Here is a 23,316-nt window from a genome sequence, read left to right on the forward strand (position 1 = left end):
AGCTATAGACTGACTGCTCCCTTTTTATAGTTAGTGAGGGTTTTTTTCTGTTATTAAATAATATCTATTGATTCTCCTTTCTTTCTTTTACACTGTATCCCATCATGTTTATTATATGCTGGAAAATAAGTAATACAATGTTTGGCAATCAAAAGTAACTGTATCTTTAACAAATACCCCTTTCCTTATATTTATATTAACATTTAGCTCAAAATAGCAGTTTTCAAAAAATTATCAATCGCAGCGATTGTGGCAGTGTCAATTCATTACAATTCACTATATATTAAAACTAGAATGTTCACTGGTGGTTTTTATTATTTTGGATTTACTCCTGGTGATATAATAAGAATATTTGTGGGTGTTGTACGAGTGAGGATTAGCTCTTGGCTCCTGGTTCCTGGAGTGGCTTTTTTGGGGGGCTGATCTCCCAGAGCTTGTAGATGTTACAAGTGAATAATTCTAACACAGCTCATGAACCCCCAAAATATACCATCTATTTTACACTCATTTCATTTGCTTCATTTTCCTCTTTCTGATATTTATGCATTTTAGCTTTGTTAATGTACAGGTATTCACAAAAACGGCATCGTGTCTTAATGAAAAGATGCTCTAAAAATGTCTAAATGGGTTAAAAGTATCTAGCTAAGGAAAATAGATTGAAAACAGACTTTCAGTGCAAACATGCTATTTATTTCATTTAAGATATAGGTTGTGATATATAACAGATGAATTTCTATTTTATGATAAAATATGTGAAGTAAAATAACCAATACAATATTAATTGCTATTTTCTGCACCTATATACTTATTCACTTATTCAAGTGCTAACAAGTTAATTGAAAGTTTGATACATTTTGAGAGACATAAGAATTCATCCATTTATTCCCCATTAGTTCATTTTTTTATTTTTGTAAATAGATCTCTTCGTTTGATGTAAAAAGATGTTTAATATATTTTAATTTGTGGGTTTTTTTTCTATTTGAAAGGACATATGTAATTTCTAACATTATATGCCATCCATAATTTTCTATCTAAAAACTTTAGCTATTGTCCGCTTAATTTCCTCTGTTCTAAGGCCGTATATGATGGGGTTAGCTATATGTGGTAAATATGAGTACAGGCACAGAATTAACACATTTAAATCAGCATTAAGGATTAAACGAACATAGTTTGCAAAGTATACAAATACTCGAGGGGCATAGTACAACGCAATGATGAGTAAGTGTGTCGTACATGTGTAAAATACCTTTTGCCAGTTCTCAAAGTGGACTGATGAGTTAATTGACTTAATTATAAAAATATAGGAAAGGATGATGAACGTTAGTGGTGCAAGTAGAACAATCATTGCGTTAACTAACAATATTTCTCGTGAAGATTTGATATCTTGACACACCAAGGGAAAGAGGGCAGAAGCAGAACAGAAACAGCTATTGATCTTGTTTGGTCCACAAAAAGGCAGAGGGACAACCACAATGATATTTATTGATGAAGCAAGTCCAGCTAATATCCAGAAAAACCAGCACAGAACAGAAGTGGATCTATGAGTGATTATGGAGGAATATCGAAGTGGTTTGCATATTGCGATATATCGATCAAAGGCCATGAGCATGATGATAAAGGAATCGAAGGAACCTAGAAAATGAACACAAAACATTTGGAAAAAACAGCCAGACATGGATATATCTCCAGCTCCAAACCAATACTTGGAGATGATTTGAGGTATTGTTATTGTGTCAAAAAGGAGATCAGACATTGCAAGGTTCCCGATAAAAACATACATCGATTGGTGCAGGTTCTCTTTTAGAATTATCAAAAGTGTTACTGTTCCATTAGAGATAAGCGCCATTGTGTAGACAAGAAACATTGTAATCGAAATTAGAATGTGAAATTTATCTGGGACTCCTGGAAAACCCAAAAGCTCAAAGTTCAAAACTGCAGATTGGTTGGCCATCGACGCTTGGCTTAGGCTAGAAGAAAAAAAAGTCAATATTTATATATTTTCTTTTTTTTTAACATCACAAAATACCTAAGTCGCTATCTAGGTTCTAGTTAATATTAAGGCAATGGCAATGATTTAATTGGCATTAGGCATTGATGGTAAATTTGGAAATGCAGATGTTAATGAACTTCTGAATGTGCATCATGGGAAATGTAGTCCACAGACATCTATAGTGCCAAGTTGAACCTTCACCCTTTTAGCTATGTAGCACCATACAGCAACATGTAATTTAGTTCAGTGGGTGAAAGGGGTAAATATCACTATTTGTCTACACTAGACAGAAAATAATAATAATAATAATAATAATAATAATAATAAAAATTCCCAAGTATAGAGCTGTCACCATCTGGGCAATTTATAAATGGTGTACCTTATGTTACCCCACCAGATCAAATGTAATAACCCATAAAGCACAATTTCTGGAAATGCATAAAATGCTCCACATGCCAATGTAAGGTTTCACCCCCATATGCACAAAAAAGGTCAGCCATGGTATCATATCTACTCTATTTATTGTTTTGACTTTCAAAATCTGCAGGTTTAAAATCTGAAATGTACTCCTGACATGTTAATGGATATTAAGTAAAAGAAGATATACATTATAATATTAATGATTGGATACGTATACTGGAAATGAAGAAATACTGTAAATTATAAAGATAACGTGTGTATAGTGTATATTATGAATGAATAAATGGTGTGTATTACAAAATAAAATATAGTGTATATTATGAATGAATGAATAAATAAATGGTGTATATTAAAAATACGATACTGTGTATATTATAACAATATATTGTGTATTATGAATGAATAAATGGTGTGTATTAAAAATACGATACTGTGTATATTATAACAATATATTGTGTATTATGAATGAATAAATGGTGTATATTAAAAATACGATACTGTGTATATTATAACAATATATTGTGTATTATGAATGAATAAATGGTGTATATTACAAAATAAAATATAGTGTATATTATAATGATATAGTGTATATTATGAGTGAATAAATTATGTAAATTACAAAATAAGAGATAGTGTATATTATTATGATATAGTGTATATTATGAATGAATAAATGGTGTATATTACAAAATACAATACTGTGTATATTATAATGATATAGTGTATATTACAAAATACAATACCCTGGACGTGCTTCGCACCCCCTGGTGCTTTCTCAACAGGGGGTGCAAAACGCATCCAGGGTACTCACTCTTACCTTTTTGTGGGTGGCTTCCTCACGTTTGGCAGCAGCAGGTATCACAACTACTGAATATTTAATTCCTTACAGTGTTCCTATTTTTTGCAAGTGTGTTGTCCTTGTCTGGATATCTGTATCTCCACATTGTGATAATCATATGCTGTTTGCATTACTTAACATTCAGCTCTTATATTCAGATTTTTGGAGTGCTGCCATGACTATTTTCTGCCATTCATCGCTGCAATTTGTATATCAATAAATGTGCACTTTTTCATTATTTCTGTGTATTTTTCTGTGGGTCATAAGGGTTTACTCCTGAGTGCAGACTGCATTTTGTTTTGTGTTACTTACTACATATATGGGATAGCCCAGCACCAGACTTAACCCTAGTAAGGCCTTGACCTCAGGATTATTTCATGGCATTTTTTTTGTTTTGTTTGTGGTGGGTTTCATACCACACCCGCATATATCTTTTGATATATTTTGTCCAAATATTTCAACCTGTCTGAAAATATTATAAGATAATGTATAATTTCAAGGTTTTTTTTCTATTCCGAACAATGAACAGCTAATAAAATTATTTAAATTTTATAGGCAGTAATCTACACATGATAGATCGATAGATAGATGGATAGATGATAGATAGATAGATAGATAGATAGACAGACCGACAAATGGACAGACAGACAGACAGACAGACAGATAGATAGATAGATAGATAGATAGATAGAAACATAGAAACATAGAAACATAGAAACATAGAATGTGACGGCAGATAAGAACCATTCGGCCCATCTAGTCTGCCCAGTTTTCTAAATACTTTCATTAGTCCCTGGCATTATCTTATAGTTAGGATAGCCTTATGCCTATCCCACGCATGCTTAAACTCCTTTACTGTGTTAACCTCTACCACTTCAGCTGGAAGGCTATTCCATGCATCCACTACCCTCTCAGTAAAGTAATACTTCCTGATATTATTTTTAAACCTTTGTCCCTCTAATTTTAGACTATGTCCTCTGGTTGTGGTAGTTTTTCTTCTTTTAAATATAGTCTCCTCCTTTACTGTGTTGATTCCCTTTATGTATTTAAATGTTTCTATCATATCCCCCCTGTCTCGTCTTTCCACCAAGCTATACATGTTAAGATCCTTTAACCTTTCCTGGTAAGTTTTATCCTGCAATCCATGAACCAGTTTAGTAGCCCTTCTTTGAACTCTCTCTAAGGTATCAATATCCTTCTGAAGATATGGTCTCCAGTACTGTGTACAGTACTCCAAGTGAGGTCTCACCAGTGTTCTGTACAATGGCATGAGCACTTCCCTCTTTCTACTGCTAATACCTCTCCCTATACAACCAAGCATTCTGCTAGCATTTCCTGCTGCTCTATAACATTGTCTGCCTACCTTTAAGTCCTCAGAAATAATCACCCCTAAATCCCTTTCCTCAGATGTTGAGGTTAGGACTCTATCAAATATTCTGTACTCTGCCCTTGGGTTTTTACGTCCAAGATGCATTATCTTGCACTTATCCACATTAAATGTCAGTTGCCACAACTCTGACCATTTTTCTAGTTTACCTAAATCATTTGCCATTTGGCTTATCCCTCCTGGAACATCAACCCTGTTACATATCTTAGTATCATCCGCAAAAAGACACACCTTACCATCAAGACCTTCTGCAATATCACTAATAAAAATATTAAATAGAATGGGTCCAAGTACAGATCCCTGAGGTACCCCACTGGTGACAAGACCAAGCTTCGAATATACTCCATTGACTACAACCCTCTGTTGCCTGTCACTCAGCCACTGCCTTACCCATTCAACAATATTGGAATCCAAACTTAAAGATTGCAGTTTATTGATAAGCCTTCTATGTGCAACAGTGTCAAAAGCCTTACTGAAATCTAGGTAAGCAATGTCTACTGCACCACCCTGATCTATAATTTTAGTTACCCAATCAAAAAAATCAATAAGATTAGTTTGGCATGATCTCCCTGAAGTAAACCCATGTTGTCTCTGATCTTGAAATCCATGTGTTTTTAGATGTTCAACAATCCTATCCTTTAACATGGTTTCCATCACTTTCCCCACTACTGAAGTAAGGCTTACTGGCCTATAGTTGCCCGACTCCTCCCTATTACCTTTCTTGTGAATGGGCACAACATTCGCTAACTTCCAATCTTCTGGGACTACTCCTGTTAACAATGATTGGTTAAATAAATCTGTTAATGGTTTTGCTAGTACACCACTAAGCTCTTTTAATAGCTTTGGGTGTATTCCATCAGGTCCCATTGACTTATTTGTCTTTACTTTTGACAGTTGAAATAGAACCTCTTCCTCTGTAAACTCACGTGTAATAAATGACTCATTTATCCTTTTTTTTTAAAAGAGGTCCCTTTCCTTCATTTTCAGCTGTAAATACCGAACAAAAATATTCATTGAGGCAGTCAGCTAGACCTTTATCCTCATCTACATACCTTCCTTCTTTTGTTTTTAATCTAACTAATCCTTGTTTTACTTTTCTTTTCTCATTTATGTATCTAAAAAATGTTTTGTCCCCCTTTTTTACTGACTGTGCTATTTTCTCTTCTGTGTGTGATTTGGAAGCTCTTATAACTTGCTTAGCCTCTTTCTGCCTAATCTTATAGGTCATTCTGTCTTCCTCACTCTGGGTTTTTTTATAATTACTAAATGCTAACTTTTTGTTTTTTACTATTTTGGCCACATCTGCAGAGTACCACAGTGGTTTCTTGAATTTTTTGCTTTTACTGACAAGCCTAATGCAATTTTCTGTTGCCTTCAGTAGTGCAGCTTTTAAATAATCCCATTTCTTTTGGACTCCATTTAAATTGCTCCAGTCTGTTAATGACTCCTTTACACATATTCTAATTTTAGAAAAGTCTGTTTTTCTAAAGTCTAAAACTTTTGTTTTTGTGTGGTGTGACTCAGTCACTGTTCTTATATTAAACCACACTGACTGATGATCACTGGATCCTAAACTTTCACCTACAGTAATATCTGATACCAAATCTCCATTTGTTAACACTAAATCTAGTATGGCCTCTTTACGAGTTGGCTCCTCAACGACTTGTTTTAGAGACAATCCCAGTAGGGAGTTTAGAATATGTGTGCTTCTGGCACAAGTAGCTATTTTTGTTTTCCAATTCACATCAGGAAGATTAAAGTCACCCATGGTGATAACTTCCCCCTTCATTGTCATTTTAGCTATTTCTTCAACTAGTAGATTATCTAACTCTTCAATTTGTCCTGGGGGCCTATAAATCACACCTACACGAATTACTGTGTGATTACCAAATTCTAACGTAACCCAAATGGACTCTATGTTCGTCTCACTAACCTTTATTAGGCTAGATTTTATGCTATCCTTCACATACAGGGCCACCCCTCCCCCTTTCTTGCCTTCCCTGTCTTTTCTATATAAAGAGTACCCTGGTATTGCTATGTCCCAGTCATTTTTCTCATTATACCATGTCTCAGTAACAGCGACTAAATCTACACTATCAGTTGCCATTATTGCCACAAGTTCATGGATCTTATTCCCTAAACTGCGAGCATTTGTAGACATGACTCTAAGCTTATCATTTTTTAACACACTTGCTACAGGCACCTTCTGTCCTTGTTTTGGGGGACAATTGGATTTATGTTTTATCACCCTTTTGCCCCCCCCTCCTAGTTTAAATACATCTTAGCAAAACCTCTGAACTGCTCACTGAGAACATTTGTTCCCTTTTGAGAAAGATGCAAACCATCTTTTTTGTACAGTTTATTTCCATTCCAAACAGAGCTACCATGAGCAATAAAGCCAAATCCTTGCTCCCGACACCATTCACCAAGCCACAAGTTAAAGTCCCTAATACGCATCCGCCTGTCATTCTGAGTGTTATGCACAGGCAGAACTTCAGAGAATGACAGTGTAGAAACAACCTGCCGTATAACATTGGCAAAAACACTAAAAACTTCCTTAACCTCTGAAACCTCATTGCAAGCCAAGTCATTTGTCCCTAGATGGACAAGTACATCCAATTCCCCTTCCTGCTTTGCTTGCTTAACAATATTACAGATACGTCTCCTGTCTCTGTGAGCAGTAGCTCCGGGAAGACACCTCACAAGACCACCATTGTCCATCTCCACACCTCTTATGATGGAATCCCCCAACAACAACTGCTTTCTATTAGGCCTCACCATAGTCTTCAAGCCTCTCTGGCCAACACCACTAACCACCACTAACCACTAGATAGATAGATAGATAGATAGATAGATAGATAGATCGATAGATAGATGGATAGATGATAGATAGATAGATAGATAGATAGATAGATAGATAGATAGATAGATAGATAGATCGATAGATCGATAGATAGATGGATAGATGATAGATAGATAGATAGATAGATAGATAGATAGATAGATAGATAGATAGATAGATAGATCGATAGATAGATGGATAGATGATAGATAGATAGATAGATAGATAGATGGATAGATGATAGATAGATAGATAGATAGATAGATCGATAGATCGATAGATAGATGGATAGATGCTAGATAGATAGATAGATAGATAGATAGATATAGATAGATAGATAGATAGATAGATAGATGGATAGATGATAGATAGATAGATAGATAGATAGATAGATCGATAGATAGATGGATGGATAGATGGATAGATGATAGATAGATAGATAGATAGTTAGATAGATAGATAGATAGATAGATAGATAGATAGATAGATAGATTATACTTTACAAAAAGTCTGCACACCAGTCAAGCCATAAGACTTGCTTTTCCACTGGCTTTGCATCTTTTCCTAAGTTGTATTTCAAAGCTGTTGTATACAGCAAACACAGACTCAAAGGAATCCATGTTTAAAATGGAATGAGGCAAACATTTGATTCTTTGTTAAACTAATTTGCATATGCCCACCCAGAATCCTTTGTAGAAGTAACATCGCTGAAGATTTGTGATTTATGTCGGAAAAGCAATTCTTATGACTGGTGTGCAGATTTTTGTTTAACATTGTATTAACTAACCACAGACTTCAGGTAGAAGGGGTTTTCAATCACAATTTTTTCCCCACCATAACCTTTTTGGTTTTCGCTTCCTATATATATATATATAGGAAGCGAAAACCAAAAAGGTTATGGTGGGGAAAAAATTGTATATATACACATGTTTGTACAGTACATAAATCAGTCAGATGTGCATGCACATAAAAAAATCAGTCAAAATATTAATTACTGTAGACATTGTGTACAGGATACAAAACCAATTTAAAAAATGCTGTGGACTGGCTGAAGTTTCTTTTTAAAGCAAATTGTTGCAGTTTGTTGCAAATCGTTTAGTATTTTCTGTTTTATAGTTTGTTGAGATATAAAATAATAATAATAATAGTATACTAAACTTAAATAATATCACTTACCTGTTGTCATCCAGCAAATTGACCTTACCCACATGTGTCAGAGTGTGGGTAATGATTATTCATACTGTCTGTATTTATATAGGGTAAAAATTGCTGTGCGTTTTCCCCTGTGGCTTGATTTGTCATCAAAACACATTAACGATATTACGTGTTTAATATTGATCAGCATCAACAACTCTCAAAGGGACAGTATCTCCTAATGAGCCATTGCGTCAAATAAACAACCACATAGGTGTGTGTGTGTGTATATTTGTATGTATATATATATATATATATATATATATATATATACACTGCTCAAAAAAATAAAGGGAACACAAAAATAACACATCCTAGATCTGAATTAATTAAATATTCTTCTGAAATACTTTGTTCTTTACATAGTTGAATGTGCTGACAACAAAATCCCACAAAAATTAAAAACTGGAAATCAAATTTTTCAACCCATGGAGGTCTGGATTTGGAGTCACACTCAAAATTAAAGTGGAAAAACACACTACAGGCTGATCCAACTTTGATGTAATGTCCTTAAAACAAGTCAAAATAAGGTTCATTAGTGTGTGTGGCCTCCACGTGCCTGTATGACCTCCCTACAACGCCTGTGCATGCTCCTGATGAGGTGGCGGATGGTCTCCTGAGGGATCTCCTCCCAGACCTGGACTAAAGCATCTGCTAACTCCTGGACAGTCTGTGGATGGAGCGAGACATAATGTCCCAGATGTGCTCAATTGGATTCAGGTCTGGGGAACGGGCGGGCCAGTCCATTGCATCAATGCCTTCATCTTGAGAAACTGCTGACACACTCCAGCCACATGAGGTCTAACATTGTCCTGCATTAGGAGGAACCCAGGGCCAACCGCACCAGCATATGGTCTTACAAGGGGTCTGAGGATCTTATCTCGGTACCTAATGGCAGTCATGCTACCTCTGGCAAGCACATGGAGGTCTGTGCGGCCCCCCAAAGAAATGCCACCCCACACCATTACTGACCCACTGCCAAACCGGTCATGCTGGAGGATGTTGCAGGCAGCAGAATGTTCTCCACGGCATCTTCAGACTCTGTCACATGTGCTCAGTGTGAACCTGCTTTCATCTGTGAAGAGCACAGGGCACCAGTGGCGAATTTGACAATCTTGGTGTTCTCTGGCAAATGCCAAATGGCCTGCACAGTGTTGGGCTGTAAGCACAACCCCGACCTGTGGACGTCGGGCCCTCATACCACCCTCATGGAGTCTGTTTCTGACCATTTGAGCACATTTGTGGCCTGCTGGAGGTCATTTTGCAGGGCTCTGGCAGTGCTCCTCCTGTTCCTCCTTGCACAAAGGCGAAGGTAGCGGTCCTGCTGCTGGGTTGTTGCCCTCCTACGGCCTCCTCCACGTCTCCTGATGTACTGGCCTGTCTCCTGGCAGCGCCTCCATGCTCTGGACACTACGCTGACAGACACAGCAAACCTTCTTGCCACAGCTCGCATTGATGTGCCATCCTGGATGAGCTGCACTACCTCAACCACTTGTGTGGGTTGTATTCTCCATCTCATGCTACGACTAGAGTGAAAGCACCGCCAGCATTCAAAAGTGACCAAAACATCAGCCAGGAAGCATAGGAACTAAGAAGTGGTCTGTGGTCACCACCTGCAGAACCACTCCTTTACTGGGGGTGTCTTGCTAATTGCTTATAATTTCCACCTGTTGTCTATCCCATTTGCACAACAGCATGTGAAATTGATTGTCACTCAGTGTTGCTTCCCAAGTGCACAGTTTGATTTCACAGAAGTGTGATTGGCTTGGAGTTACATTGTGTTGTTTAAGTGTTCCCTTTATTTTTTTTGAGCAGTGTATATCCCAAACAAGTTGTGGAGGGGAAAAAAGTGTGGATGAAAACCCCTTCCACTTGAAGTAAGTAGATAGTTAAGACATTGCACAAATACACACACCAGTCAAGCCATAACACTTGCTTTTCCCACAGAAATCTCACTTTAACAGTGCTCTCACTACTGCAAGGGATTCTGGGTAGGCATATCCAAATAAGTGGAATTGAGGCAAAAATGTGGTTCTTTGTTGAGCTCATTTGCATTTGCCTACACAGAATCCCCTGCAGTAGTGAGAGCACTATTAAAGTGAGATTTCTGGCTTATGGCTTGACTGGTGTGTGTATTTGTGTTTAGCAATGTATTAACTATATATATAAAAAAGTATATATAAATATTTTTTTTTTCACTCCTCCTCGGTGGTATATGTATTGTTTTGTGTGTATTCTTTATTCTCTGGTTCTCTGCGCATCATTTCACCTGTTGCTAGAACTGCACTCTTCACTCTTAAATGTCCCACCTGGAATCTGTTGAAGTCACTCCCCCAACTTGGGGGTCACAGTCCCGAGTGCTCCTATAACAATTGGGACTGCTACTAACTTCATTTTCCACCTTCTTTCTAGCTGCTCTTTCAGTCCTTGGCATTTACCTACCTTCTCATGGTCCTTCTTTCGGATATTATAGTCATTTGATATTGCCACATCAGCCACCATACCACGATAGTGTTTCTCAAACCATTCCTGAGTAATTTTTGCAGTGTGGCAGCATGCATTATCCTGCTGAAATAGGCCACTACCATCAGGAAACACCATTGCCATGAAAGGGGTGTACATGGTCTGCAACCATTTCTAGGTAGTTGGTACTTTTCAAAGTAACATACAAATGAATGCCAGGTCCCAAGGTTTACCAGAAGAACATTGCCCCGAGCATTACACTGCTTCCGTCGGCCTGCCTTTTTCCCATGGTGCATCCTGCTGCCATCTCTTCCCTAGGTAATTGACACACACGCACAGGACATCCACCTGATCTAAAATAAAATGTGATCCATCAGACCAGGCAACCTTCTTCCATTGCTCCCTGTTCCAGTTCTAACACTCATGTCCCATTTGAAGGTCCTTTTGGCAGTGGAGAGGGGTCATCATGGACACTCTGACCGGTTTGCGGCTATGTATCCACATATGCAGCCAACTATGATGCAATGTGTGTTCTGACCACTTTCCATCATGGCCAGCATAAAGTTTATCAGCAATTTGAGCAACAATGGCTGGGTTATCAGACCAGACCTGCTATCTTACTCTATTGCATCAATGAGTCTTAGGCATCCAGGACCCTAACACCAGTTCGCCGGTTGTACTTTTTTGCACCATTTTGGTAGGTACTAGCCACTGCATACCAGGAACACCACACAAAACTTGCCATTTGGAGATGCTCTGTCCCAGTCATCTAGTCAACACTATTGGGCCCATGTCAAAGTCACCCAGATCTTTTCCCTTGACAATTTTCCATGTTTCTAACACATGAAATTCAAGAACAGGCTGTTCACTTTCTGCCTAATATATCCCACTCCTTGACAGGTAACATTGTAACCATAAAATCAATGCTATTCACTTCCCCTATTGATGGTTTTATTGTTGTGGCTGATCATTGTATAGTCATCAATAGTCAAGATTTAGATGAGAAAGGATTAGAAAATTGTGTATTTGAGATAGAGTCAAGGTGTTATTTTAATAATTTCCAAAATAGACTGAGTGAAAGATTTTGAGCCCAATCACAAATTAATATGAACAGATCAAATTCTAATACTTTTCACAATTATACTGAATTACTCATTGTCTATTACTTCAATTGTCTCCTGTATATCTATCTATTGAAAATGGTAATTTCAGATTGAAATTCGGATTCAACTGTAATACAATGTACATACAAAGACAATGAAACACAGTTAGTCTCTGATCAGAAATGCAGCAGCAATTAATAAAAATATGATATAAATATGTATTCTGAGTGTAAGTTTCAGTCTATTCCTAATAGTTCCTTTAATACTTAAGAGATACAATCCTTCTTCATTGATAAAATGTTTTGGTTTTTTTTTTTTTACCATGGGAATTAGGGAGCTATCTACTAAGTCGCTGCTGTGAGGATATTTATGGGATGAAAATACTAAAATAATATTTTCAAAAAATGATCAAAAATTAATTTAATAATTTTTATTATATCAAAATTGATACTTGGGCACTGTTTCCCGAAATAATATAATAAAGATGAGAATTACCCACTATATTTAATTATCTTAGATCCTAGAGAACATTCATTATGAGGATTTCTACTTCACACAATAATCAGTATTTCATTATAAAAATATAATTTTTAGTGACAATAATAATAAAAATAATAATAATATGTAACATGCATGATAATAATCAGTGAATAGTTGGGAATAACACAGGCATACAATATGGCAATGTTTAAACAAATACAGTGACTAAAAGTAACCAGTTGTCAAGAACTTAGCAAGATTTATGATAGGACAATTCACTTAAAAAACAACTTCGCACAGAACACACAATTCCACAGAATACAACAGTGCAGAAGAAATAAACTACGGCTGACAGTTAGACCACATTGATTAACTCTTCCAATGCTGTCTAGAATCCTCCTAGGCATATAATATCTTATTCTATTGCAATTTGCAATTAAAGCAATGTTCATACCATATCATTAACCATTCCTGGAACCATCCAATAAGAATAATCTACCAGATTTTACATTAGCCGAATTTTAATTTCCTTACATAAGATGCATCTTATTTCAGAGAAAATCAATACATCTGGATAAAAACAGCGGTATGCTAACTTGTGACAAATTTATCATTAATATATTGTTATCTTACTCCACCTGCAGGAATGGAGTTTTTAAAACCATATATTCCTTAGTTAACTAAGATTTCTAATTTTTTAAATCTGACCGGGATTTATCCAGGTATATTCCTGCTATTAGTAAAATTTTAATTAATTTAATTTAATTTAATTTAATAAAACCAGCATAATTACCAGTTATGTAGTAGATGCTCTTATAAGATGAGTAGATAGTCCCAGGAAATTGAATGCAAGTATTCTTGATGTATATAGGATTGTATGTAATAAAAAAGTGGTGTTGGTTAGAAAGATAGTAACATTTTAAGTGTCCAGGAAGTGTTTCTTGAGTTGTGTTCAAGAGAGTTTGAGAGTTGAGTGTTAGTCCCTGAGTATGTTCCTTGAATCTCCATCCTGAATTTCTGTCCTGGAATCTCAATATGGAGTCACCTATGTTCTGAATGTGACTGGCAATATACACTTTTAATTTCTGCCTTAGCATAAACTGTCTGCCTATAAATATACTGACACTGCAAGATGCATCTTTAGCACGGATCGGATTTTCATTCATTCTAATGAAATTTAGCACCAACCTAAAAGTACCGATTGTCATCGTAACATGAATGAACAAACTGTTCTCGTTCTGTTAGGGCGAAATTTGGTAGATTCGCCAGCGATCTGACAGGACGTTTGGGAATAGTGACAGGAAACATCGCAAGATCATGGAGGAAAGGTGAGAATTGTGGGAAATTGCTCTGACCATGGGAAATGGAGCACACTTTGCTCCTCCGCTGGTCATAGCGGGTCAGGCATAGGAAATATACATAAGACAAAATAGTCCCAACTTTGTCTTATGTTTTAAAGAAAACTAGAGCAGACAGAAAGAAATGAAGAACAGATCCTGAGAGAGGAAGAGAAGAGGAAGCGATTAGGGAAAGGTAAGTTCGGCATGACAGTGCCGCTTTAACACATACCACAATTCAGCCAATAATATCTACCATACACTCAAAACACAATCTACAACACATTGACCAATAGCATATAGTGTTTTATCTAGTTAATCAACCCAAAACACAGACCTGACATCAGAAATCACATGGCCCCAAATAAAATAATTGTGTAGTGCCCCCTAGACACATTTTACCAGATATACACGGATACATGCTCATGTACAGGTGCAGATATATATTGCATAGAAACATAGAAACATAGAATGTGATGGCAGATAAGAACCATTCAGCCCATCTAGTCTTCCCAATTTTCTAAATACTTTCATTAGTCCCTGGCATTATCTTATAGTTAGGATAGCCTTATGCCTATCCCACGCATGCTTAAACTCCTTTACTGTGTTAACCTCTACCACTTCAGCTGGAAGGCTATTCCATGCATCCACTACCCTCTCAGTAAAGTAATACTTCCTGATATTATTTTTAAACCTTTGTCCCTCTAATTTAAGACTATGTCCTCTTGTTGTGGTAGCTTTTCTTCTTTTAAATATAGTCTCCTCCTTTACTGTGTTGATTCCCTTATGTATTTAAATGTTTCTATCATATCCCCCCTGTCTCGTCTTTCCTCCAAGCTATACATGTTAAGATCCTTTAACCTTTCCTGGTAAGTTTTATCCTGCAATCCATGAACCAGTTTAGTAGCCCTTCTCTGAACTCTCTCTAAGGTATCAATATCCTTCTGAAGATATGGTCTCCAGTAGTGCGTACAATACTCCAAGTGAGGTCTCACCAGGGTTCTGTACAATGGCATGAGCACTTCCCTCTTTCTACTGCTAATACCTCTCCCTATACAACCAAGCATTCTGCTAGCATGTCCTGCTGCTCTATTACATTGTCTGCCTACCTTTAAGTCATCAGAAATAATCACCCCTAAATCCCTTCCTCAGATGTTGAGGTTAGGACTCTATCAAATATTCATTTGCATTATCTTGCACTTATCCACATTAAATGTCAGTTGCCACAACTCTGACCATTTTTCTAGTTTACCTAAATCATTTGCCATTTGGCTTATCCCTCCTGGAACATCAACCCTGTTACATATCTTAGTATCATCAGCAAAAAGACAGGCCTTACCATCAAGACCTTCTGCAATATCACTAATAAAAATATTAAAGAGAATGGGTCCAAGTACAGATCCCTGAGGTACCCCACTGGTGACAAGCCCAAGCTTCGAATATACTACATTGACTACAACCCTCTGTTGCCTGTCACTCAGCCACTGCCTTACCCATTCATCAATATTGGAATCCAAACTTAAAGATTGCAGTTTATTGATAAGCCTTCTATGTGCAACAGTGTCAAAAGCCTTACTGAAATCTAGGTAAGCAATATCTACTGCACCACCCTGATCTATAATTTTAGTTACCCAATCAAAAAAATCAATAAAATTAGTTTGGCATGATCTCCCTGAAGTAAACCCATGTTGTCTCTGATCTTGAAATCCATGTGTTTTTAGATGTTCAACAATCCTATCCTTTAACATGGTTTCCATCACTTTCCCCACTACTGAAGTAAGGCTTACTGGCCTGTAGTTACCCGACTCCTCCCTATTACCTTTCTTGTGAATGGGCACATTCGCTAACTTCCAGTCTTCTGGGACTACTCCTGTTAACAATGATTGGCTAAATAAATCTGTTAATGGTTTTGCTTGTACACCACTAAGCTCTTTTAATAGCTTTGGGTGTATTCCATCAGGTCCCATTGACTTATTTGTCTTTACTTTTGACAGTAGAAATAGAACCTCTTCCTCTGTAAACTCATGTGTAATAAATGACTCATTTATCCTTTTTCTTAACTGAGGTCCCTTTCCTTCATTTTCATCTGTAAATACCGAACAAAAATATTAATTGAGGCAAGTTACTTACCAGAAAAAAAATACACTGATATGCAACCACAGACTGTCCTAAAGGTCATTGTGACTGACCGCTGGCACTCCGACCGAGTACCTCTGCTAATTGATGCTCCTAGTGCTCGCGGAGGACTCCAAGCACTCCAACCAACACCATCAGCACTGCAGACCCCACTTCCAGCGATGTAGCTGTGCCAGGGTCTCGCCGTCTCCACCCACCCTGGACCCAAGGCCAGGATCCAGCTTCCAGTGGGTGAACCTCTCTCTCCCCAGAGAGTGTAACAGGAACAGAACAGCTCTTCCAAGAGCTCAGTGATTATAGCAAGAGAGTATGATGAGTAGTGTTGTCGCGAACCCGAAATTTTCGGTTCGCGAACGGCGAACGCGAACATCCGCAAATGTTCGCGAACCATCGAACCGCGCGAGCCGCCATTGACTTCAATGGGCAGGCGAATTTTAAAAACAACAGGGACTCTTTCTGGCCACAAAAGTGATGGAAAAGTTGTTTCAAGGGGACTAACACCTGGACTGTGGCATGCCGGAGGGGGATCCATGGCAAAACTCCCATGGAAAATTACACAGTTGATGCAGAGTCTGCTTTTAATCCATAAAGGGCAGAAATCACCTAACATTGACACCTGTCCTCAAAGCCCCTGATACACACTGACACAGAGCAGAATAGAGACTGTTCCCTGTCCACAGAGACCATGATACACACTGACACAGAGCAGAATAGAGACTGTTCCCTGTCCACAGAGTCCATGATACACACTGACACAGAGCAGAATAGAGACTGTTCCCCCTACATAGGGTCACTTTGCAGATATGGATTGACACCTGTCCTCAAAACCCCTGATACACACTGACACAGAGCAGAATAGAGACTGTTCCCTGTCCACAGAGACCATGATACACACTGACACAGAGCAGAATAGAGACTGTTCACCGTCCACAGAGAACATGATACACACTGACACAGAGCAGAATAGAGACTGCCCCCCCTACATAGGGTCACTTGGCAGGTATGGATTGACACCTGTCCTCAAAGCCCCTGATACACACTGACACAGAGCAGAATAGGGACTGTTCCTCCTACATAGGGTCACTTGGCAGATATGAATTGACACCTGTCCTCAAAACCCCTGATACACACTGACACAGAGCAGAATAGGGACTGTTCCCCCTACATAGGGTCACTTGGCAGATATGGATTGACACCTGTCCTCAAAACCCCTGATACACACTGACACAGAGCAGAATAGAGACTGTTCCCTGTCCACAGAGACCATGATACACACTGACACAGAGCAGAATAGAGACTGTTCACCGTCCACAGAGACCATGATACACACTGACACAGAGCAGAATAGGGACTGTTCCCCCTACATAGGGTCACTTGGCAGATATGGATTGACACCTGTCCTCAAAACCCCTGATACACACTGACACAGAGCAGAATAGAGACTGTTCCCTGTCCACAGAGACCATGATACACACTGACACAGAGCATAATAGAGACTGTTCACCGTCCACAGAGACCATGATACACACTGACACAGAGCAGAATAGGGACTGTTCCCCCTACATAGGGTCACTTGGCAGATATGGATTGACACCTGTCCTCAAAACCCCTGATACACACTGACACAGAGCAGAATAGGGACTGTTCCCTGTCCACAGAGTCCATGATACACACTGACACAGAGCAGAATAGAGACTGTTCCCCGTACATAGGGTCACTTGGCAGATATGGATTGACACCTGTCCTCAAAACCCCTGATACACACTGACACAGAGCAGAATAGGGACTGTTCCCTGTCCTCAAAGCCCATGATACACACTGGGGGGAGCTACTGTCCTCCCCAACCCCTGCGCGGTGGGTGGGGGCCATAAATCACAATGGGGGGACCTACTGTCATCCCCCCTTGGCCCCCACCCCTGCGCGGTGGGTGGGGGCCATAAATCACAATGGGGGTGCCTACTTTCCTCCCCCCCGGCCCCCATCCCTGCGCGGTGGGTGGGAGGCATAAATCACAATGGGACGGACCTACTGATAGGAGTGGAGTATTGTTCATATCAGTTTAATACCTTCCGCGTCTCCTATCAGTGGACGTGTAAATGGCAGAGATTTTTAATTGTTGAATCACCTCCCCTTTTTAGGCCAAGGTGGGAAGATGCTTAGACCACTGGTATATTGGTGCCATCTTGGAGGATTTTTTTTTGGTTTGGTTTTTGAAGCCACAGTGCTGCACCAGTGGGCCTAAAAATTAGGCATGTACACATGCCTGAAAAATTTGGTATTGTTGCAGCCGCTGCTGTAGCAGCGGCCAGAAAAATTGATGTTTGTTTCACAGGCAGAAAGTGCCCTAAAACATGGCGGCTTGAACCCTAGTTGGTGGCGGATAAGTCACGCAAGTCAAACGTCATTCAGAGCTAAAATACAGCAGCGTGTGGACCATTTTTAGCCCAAGGCAGCTCATCTCATCAGGCCTTTTTTAAGCGAATGTATCGCCCAGTGTCAGTCCCTTCGGGATCCATCCCTCATTCATCTTAATAAAGGTGAGGTAATCTAGACTTTTTTTAGGCCTAGGCGACTTCTCTTCTCAGTGACAATACCTCCTGCTGCACTGAAGGTCCTTTCTGACAGGACACTTGAAGCGGGGCAGGCCAGAAGTTCTATCGCAAATTGGGATAGCTCAGGCCACAGGTCATGCCTGCACACCCAGTAGTCAAGGGGTTCATCACTCCTCAGAGTGTCGATATCTGCAGTTAAGGCGAGGTAGTCTGCTACCTGTCGGTCGAGTCGCTCTCTGAGGGTGGATCCCGAAGGGCTGTGGCGATGCATAGGACTTAAAAAGGTCTGCATGTCCTCCATCAACAACACGTCTTTAAAGCGTCCTGTCCTTGCCGGCGTGGTCGTGGGAGGAGGAGGAGGAGGATGACTTCCACCTCTCCCCCTCTCCCCCTGTTAGATTCCCGTTGTGCTGTGACATCACCCTTATACGCTGTGTAAAGCATACTTTTTAATTTATTTAGCAAATGCTGCATCCTTTCCGACTTGTTGTAATTCTGTAACATTTCCGCCACTTTCTGCTTATACCGGGGGTCTAGTAGCGTGGACACCCAGTACAGGTCGTTCTCCTTCAGCCTTTTTATACGAGGGTCCCTCAACAGGCAGGACAGCATGAAAGACCCCATTTGCACAAGGTTGGATGCCGAGCTACTCATTTCCCGTTCCTCCTCCTCACTGATGTCATTCCCCCCAGCCACGTACAACACCACGGGTACCAGATAGGTGACAACGAGCACCCTGGGATGCCTGTTGTGTTTGGTCTGTGTTTGGTCTTGCTCCTCCTCCTCCTCCTCAAAGCTACAATCCTCCTCTGACTCCTCTTCCTCACAATCCTCTTCCAGCGTTGCCGCAGGTCCAGCAAGCGATGCTGATAAGGCTGTTTCTGGTGGTGATGGTGACCACAACTCTTCCTCTTCCTCTTCACGCTCATCTACAGCCTGATCCAGCACTATTCGCAGGGCACGCTCCATGAAGAAAACAAATGGTATGATGTCGCTGATGGTGCCTTCGTTGCGACTGACTAGGTTTGTCACCTCCTCAAAAGGACGCATGAGCCTACAGGCATTGCGCATGAGCGTCCAGTAACGTGGCAAAAAAATTCCCAGCTCCCCAGAGGCTGTCCTAGCACCCCGGTCATACAAATATTCATTAACAGCTTTTTCTTGTTGGAGCAGGCGGTCGAACATTAGGAGTGTTGAATTCCAACGTGTAGGGCTGTCGCAAATCAAGCGCCTCACTGGCATGTTGTTTCGCCGCTGGATATCGGCAAAGTGAGCCATGGCCGTGTAGGAACGCCTGAAATGGCCACACACCTTCCTGGCCTGCTTCAGGACGTCCTGTAAGCCTGTGTACTTATGCACAAAGCGTTGTACGATCAGATTACACACATGTGCCATGCACGGCACATGTGTCAACTTGCCCAACTTCAATGCCGCTATCAAATTTTTTCCGTTGTCACACACCACTTTGCCGATATCCAGTTGCTGCGGAGTCAGCCACTTTTCCACCTGTGCGTTCAGGGCGGACAGGAGTGCTTGTCCGGTGTGACTCTCTGCTTTCAAGCTAGTCAAACCCAAGACGGCGTGACACTGCCGTATCCGGGATGTGGTATAGTACCTGGGGAGCTGGGGGGGTGCCGTTGATGTGGAGCAAGACGCAGCAGCACAAGAGGACTCAGCCGAGGAGGTTATGGAAGAGGATGGAGTAGGAGGAGTAGAGGAGGTGACAGCAGGACTGCCTGCAATTCGTGGCGGTGTCACCAACTCCTCTGCAATGCCACGCATTCCTTGATTGTCAGCCGTCAGCAGGTTTACCCAATGCGCAGTGTAGGTGATATACCTGCCCTGACCATGCTTTGCAGACCAGGTATCAGTGGTCAGATGGACCCTTGCCCCAACACTGTGTGCCAGACATGCCATGACTTCCTTTTGCACAATCGAGTACATGTTGGGGATTGCCTTTTGTGAAAAGAAATTCCGGCCGGGTACCTTCCACTGCGGTGTCCCAATAGCTACAAATTTTTTGAACGCCTCAGACTCAACCAGATTGTATGGTAAAAGCTGGCGGGCTAATAGTTCGGACAAGCCAGCTGTCAGATGCTGGGCAAGGGGGTGACTTGGTGACATTGGCTTCTTACGCTCAAACATGTCCTTGACAGACACATGACTGTGGGCAGATGAGCGGGAACTGCTCAAGGCGGGAGACGGAGTGGCGGATGGTTGAGAGGGGGCAAGAAGGACAGCAGTGGTTGACGTGGCTGAAGATGCTGGACCAGGAGGAGGATGGCGGCTTAGAGTAGGCGTGCTGCTTGTACTCATGTGTTGATCCCATAGGCGTTTGTGATGTGAGATCATTTGCCTACGCAAAGCAGTTGTACCTAGGTGGGTGTTGGACCTCCCACGACTCAGTTTCCTTTGGCACAGGTTGCAAATGGCATCGCTGTTGTCAGAGGCAGACACACAAAAAAAAATGCCACACTGCTGATCTCTGCAATGACGGCATTCTGGTGGTGGACACAGCATGCATTGATTGGCGTGCTGTCGGGCTGACCCCGGGTGCCGATGCATGCTGTCTGACTGTGCCACTATCTCCTTGCGACGACCCCCCCCTGCTTCCAACTCGTCTCCTCCTCCTCTCTGTCTCCCCATCTGAACTTTCGCCCTGTTCTTCTTCTTGCCGAGCGGGCACCCACGTGACATCCATGGACGCATCGTCATCATCAACCTCTTCGCTTGTATCTGACAACTCAGAAAAGGAAGCAGCAGCGGGTACAACATCATCATCATCACACCGTACCTCCATGTGTTTAATGCTGCCTGCCTGAGACATATCCCTGTTATCTACATCCTCTAGCAATAATGGTTGCGCATCACTCATTTCTTCAAATGGGTGTGTGAATAACTCCTCTGACATACCAAGTAAAGCGGCTGTGGTGCTAGTTTTGGTGGTGGCGGCAGGCGGGTGAGTGGTATCTTGAGAGGTGCCTGAAGCTAAGCTGGAGGAGGATGGTGCGTCAAGGTTCCGAGTGGAGGCTGTACAAGATTGGGTGTCCTGTGTTAGCCAGTCAACTATGTCCTCAGAACTTTTCAAGTTCAGGGTACGTGGCTTCTGAAAACTGGGCATTATTCTAGGGCAAAAGGGAATCACAGCACCACGACCACGACGGCCCCTGCGGGGTGGCCTGCCTCTGCCTGTCATTTTTTGACGGATTAGTGATACTATGCGTGCAAGCTACTGTGAGACCAGATTTGATTGGCAATGTGAACTGTAACAGTTCTGCAGAGCACACACTGTAGGCCTGACACACCCGCTTGAAGACAAGTAACTGCTATTCAATCTATAACAGTGAAAAACACATTTTGGTTTTAAAAGCACGCTATAGAGACACCAGATATGATTGGAAATGTGCACTGGAACAGTTCTGCAGAGCACACACTGTAGGCCTGAGACACCCGCTTGAAGACAAGTAACTGCTATTCAATCTATAACAGTGAAAAACAAATTTTGGTTTTAAAAGCACGCTATAGAGACACCAGATATGATTGGCAATGTGCACTGGAACAGTTCTGCAGAGCACACGCTGAAGGAAGGACTGACAGAGCCGCTTGAAGACAAGTAACTGCTATTCAATCTATAACAGTGAAAAACTAATTTTGGTTTTAAAAGCACGCTATAGAGACACCAGATATGATTGGCAATGTGCACTGGAACAGTTCTGCAGAGCACACGCTGAAGGAAGGACTGACAGAGCCGCTTGAAGGACACTGACTGGCTGCTATTAGCTTACACTAGAAACCTTTTTTCTTTGTAAAAGCACGCTAAAGAGACACCAAATATGATTGGCAACTGTCAAAGCACGCTGGAACAGGTCTACAGAGCACACGCTGAAGTAGGCCTGACACCCAGACGCTTGCAGACAACTAACTGCTCTTCTATTACAGTGAAAAATAATTATTTCTTTTAAATCTAAAGCTTAAGCTATTGTTAAAACAGATATGAGTGGTGGCACTGGGCAAGTAGGCACAGTATCCAATGTGAACCTCACACAGAAGCTGGCAGGCAGGCAACTGCTCTTCTATTACAGTGGAAACAAAATTTTGGTTGTAAAAGCACACTATAGAGAAACCAGATATGAGTGGCAACTGTCAAAGTACGCTGGCAGGGTTGTGCAGGGCACACGCTGAAGGACGGCCTGACAGAGCCGCTTGAAGGACACTGACTGGCTGCTATTAGCTTACACTGGAAACCTTTTTTCTTTGTAAAAGCACGCTAAAGAGACACCAGATATGATTGGCAACTGTCAAAGCACGCTGGCACAGGTCTGCAGAGCACACGCTGAAGTAGGCCTGACACCCAGACGCTTGCAGACAACTAACTGATCTTCTATTACAGTGAAAAAAAATGATTTCTTTAAAATCTAAAGCTTAAGCTATTGTTAAAACAGATATGAGTGGTGGCACTGACTGTGCAAATGGGCAAGGCATCCAACCTGACACACAAGCTGGCAGGCAGGCAACTGCTCTTCTATTACAGTGAAAAAAAATTATTTCTTTTAAATCTAAAGCTTAACCTA

The 23,316-nt window shown here is 40.7% G+C and overlaps 1 protein-coding gene across 1 annotated transcript; it reads right to left on the minus strand.

Moving 5' to 3' along the window:
* Window positions 1–1,027: 1,027 nt before the first annotated feature.
* LOC134600203 (olfactory receptor 13C2-like) lies at window positions 1,028–1,960 on the minus strand. The gene has a single exon (XM_063445001.1). The coding sequence runs from the start codon at window positions 1,949–1,951 to the stop codon at window positions 1,028–1,030; it is 924 nt and encodes a 307-aa protein (XP_063301071.1). The 5' UTR covers window positions 1,952–1,960.
* Between the last annotated feature and the right edge of the window lie 21,356 nt (window positions 1,961–23,316).

The sequence above is a fragment of the Pelobates fuscus genome, chromosome 1 (assembly GCF_036172605.1).
Source record: "Pelobates fuscus isolate aPelFus1 chromosome 1, aPelFus1.pri, whole genome shotgun sequence".
Lineage (NCBI taxonomy): Eukaryota > Metazoa > Chordata > Amphibia > Anura > Pelobatidae > Pelobates > Pelobates fuscus.

Bases quoted from the DNA above. Each gene is read 5' to 3' on its own strand.
- LOC134600203 (XM_063445001.1), bottom strand. From the start codon at position 1,951: ATGGCCAACCAATCTGCAGTTTTGAACTTTGAGCTTTTGGGTTTTCCA.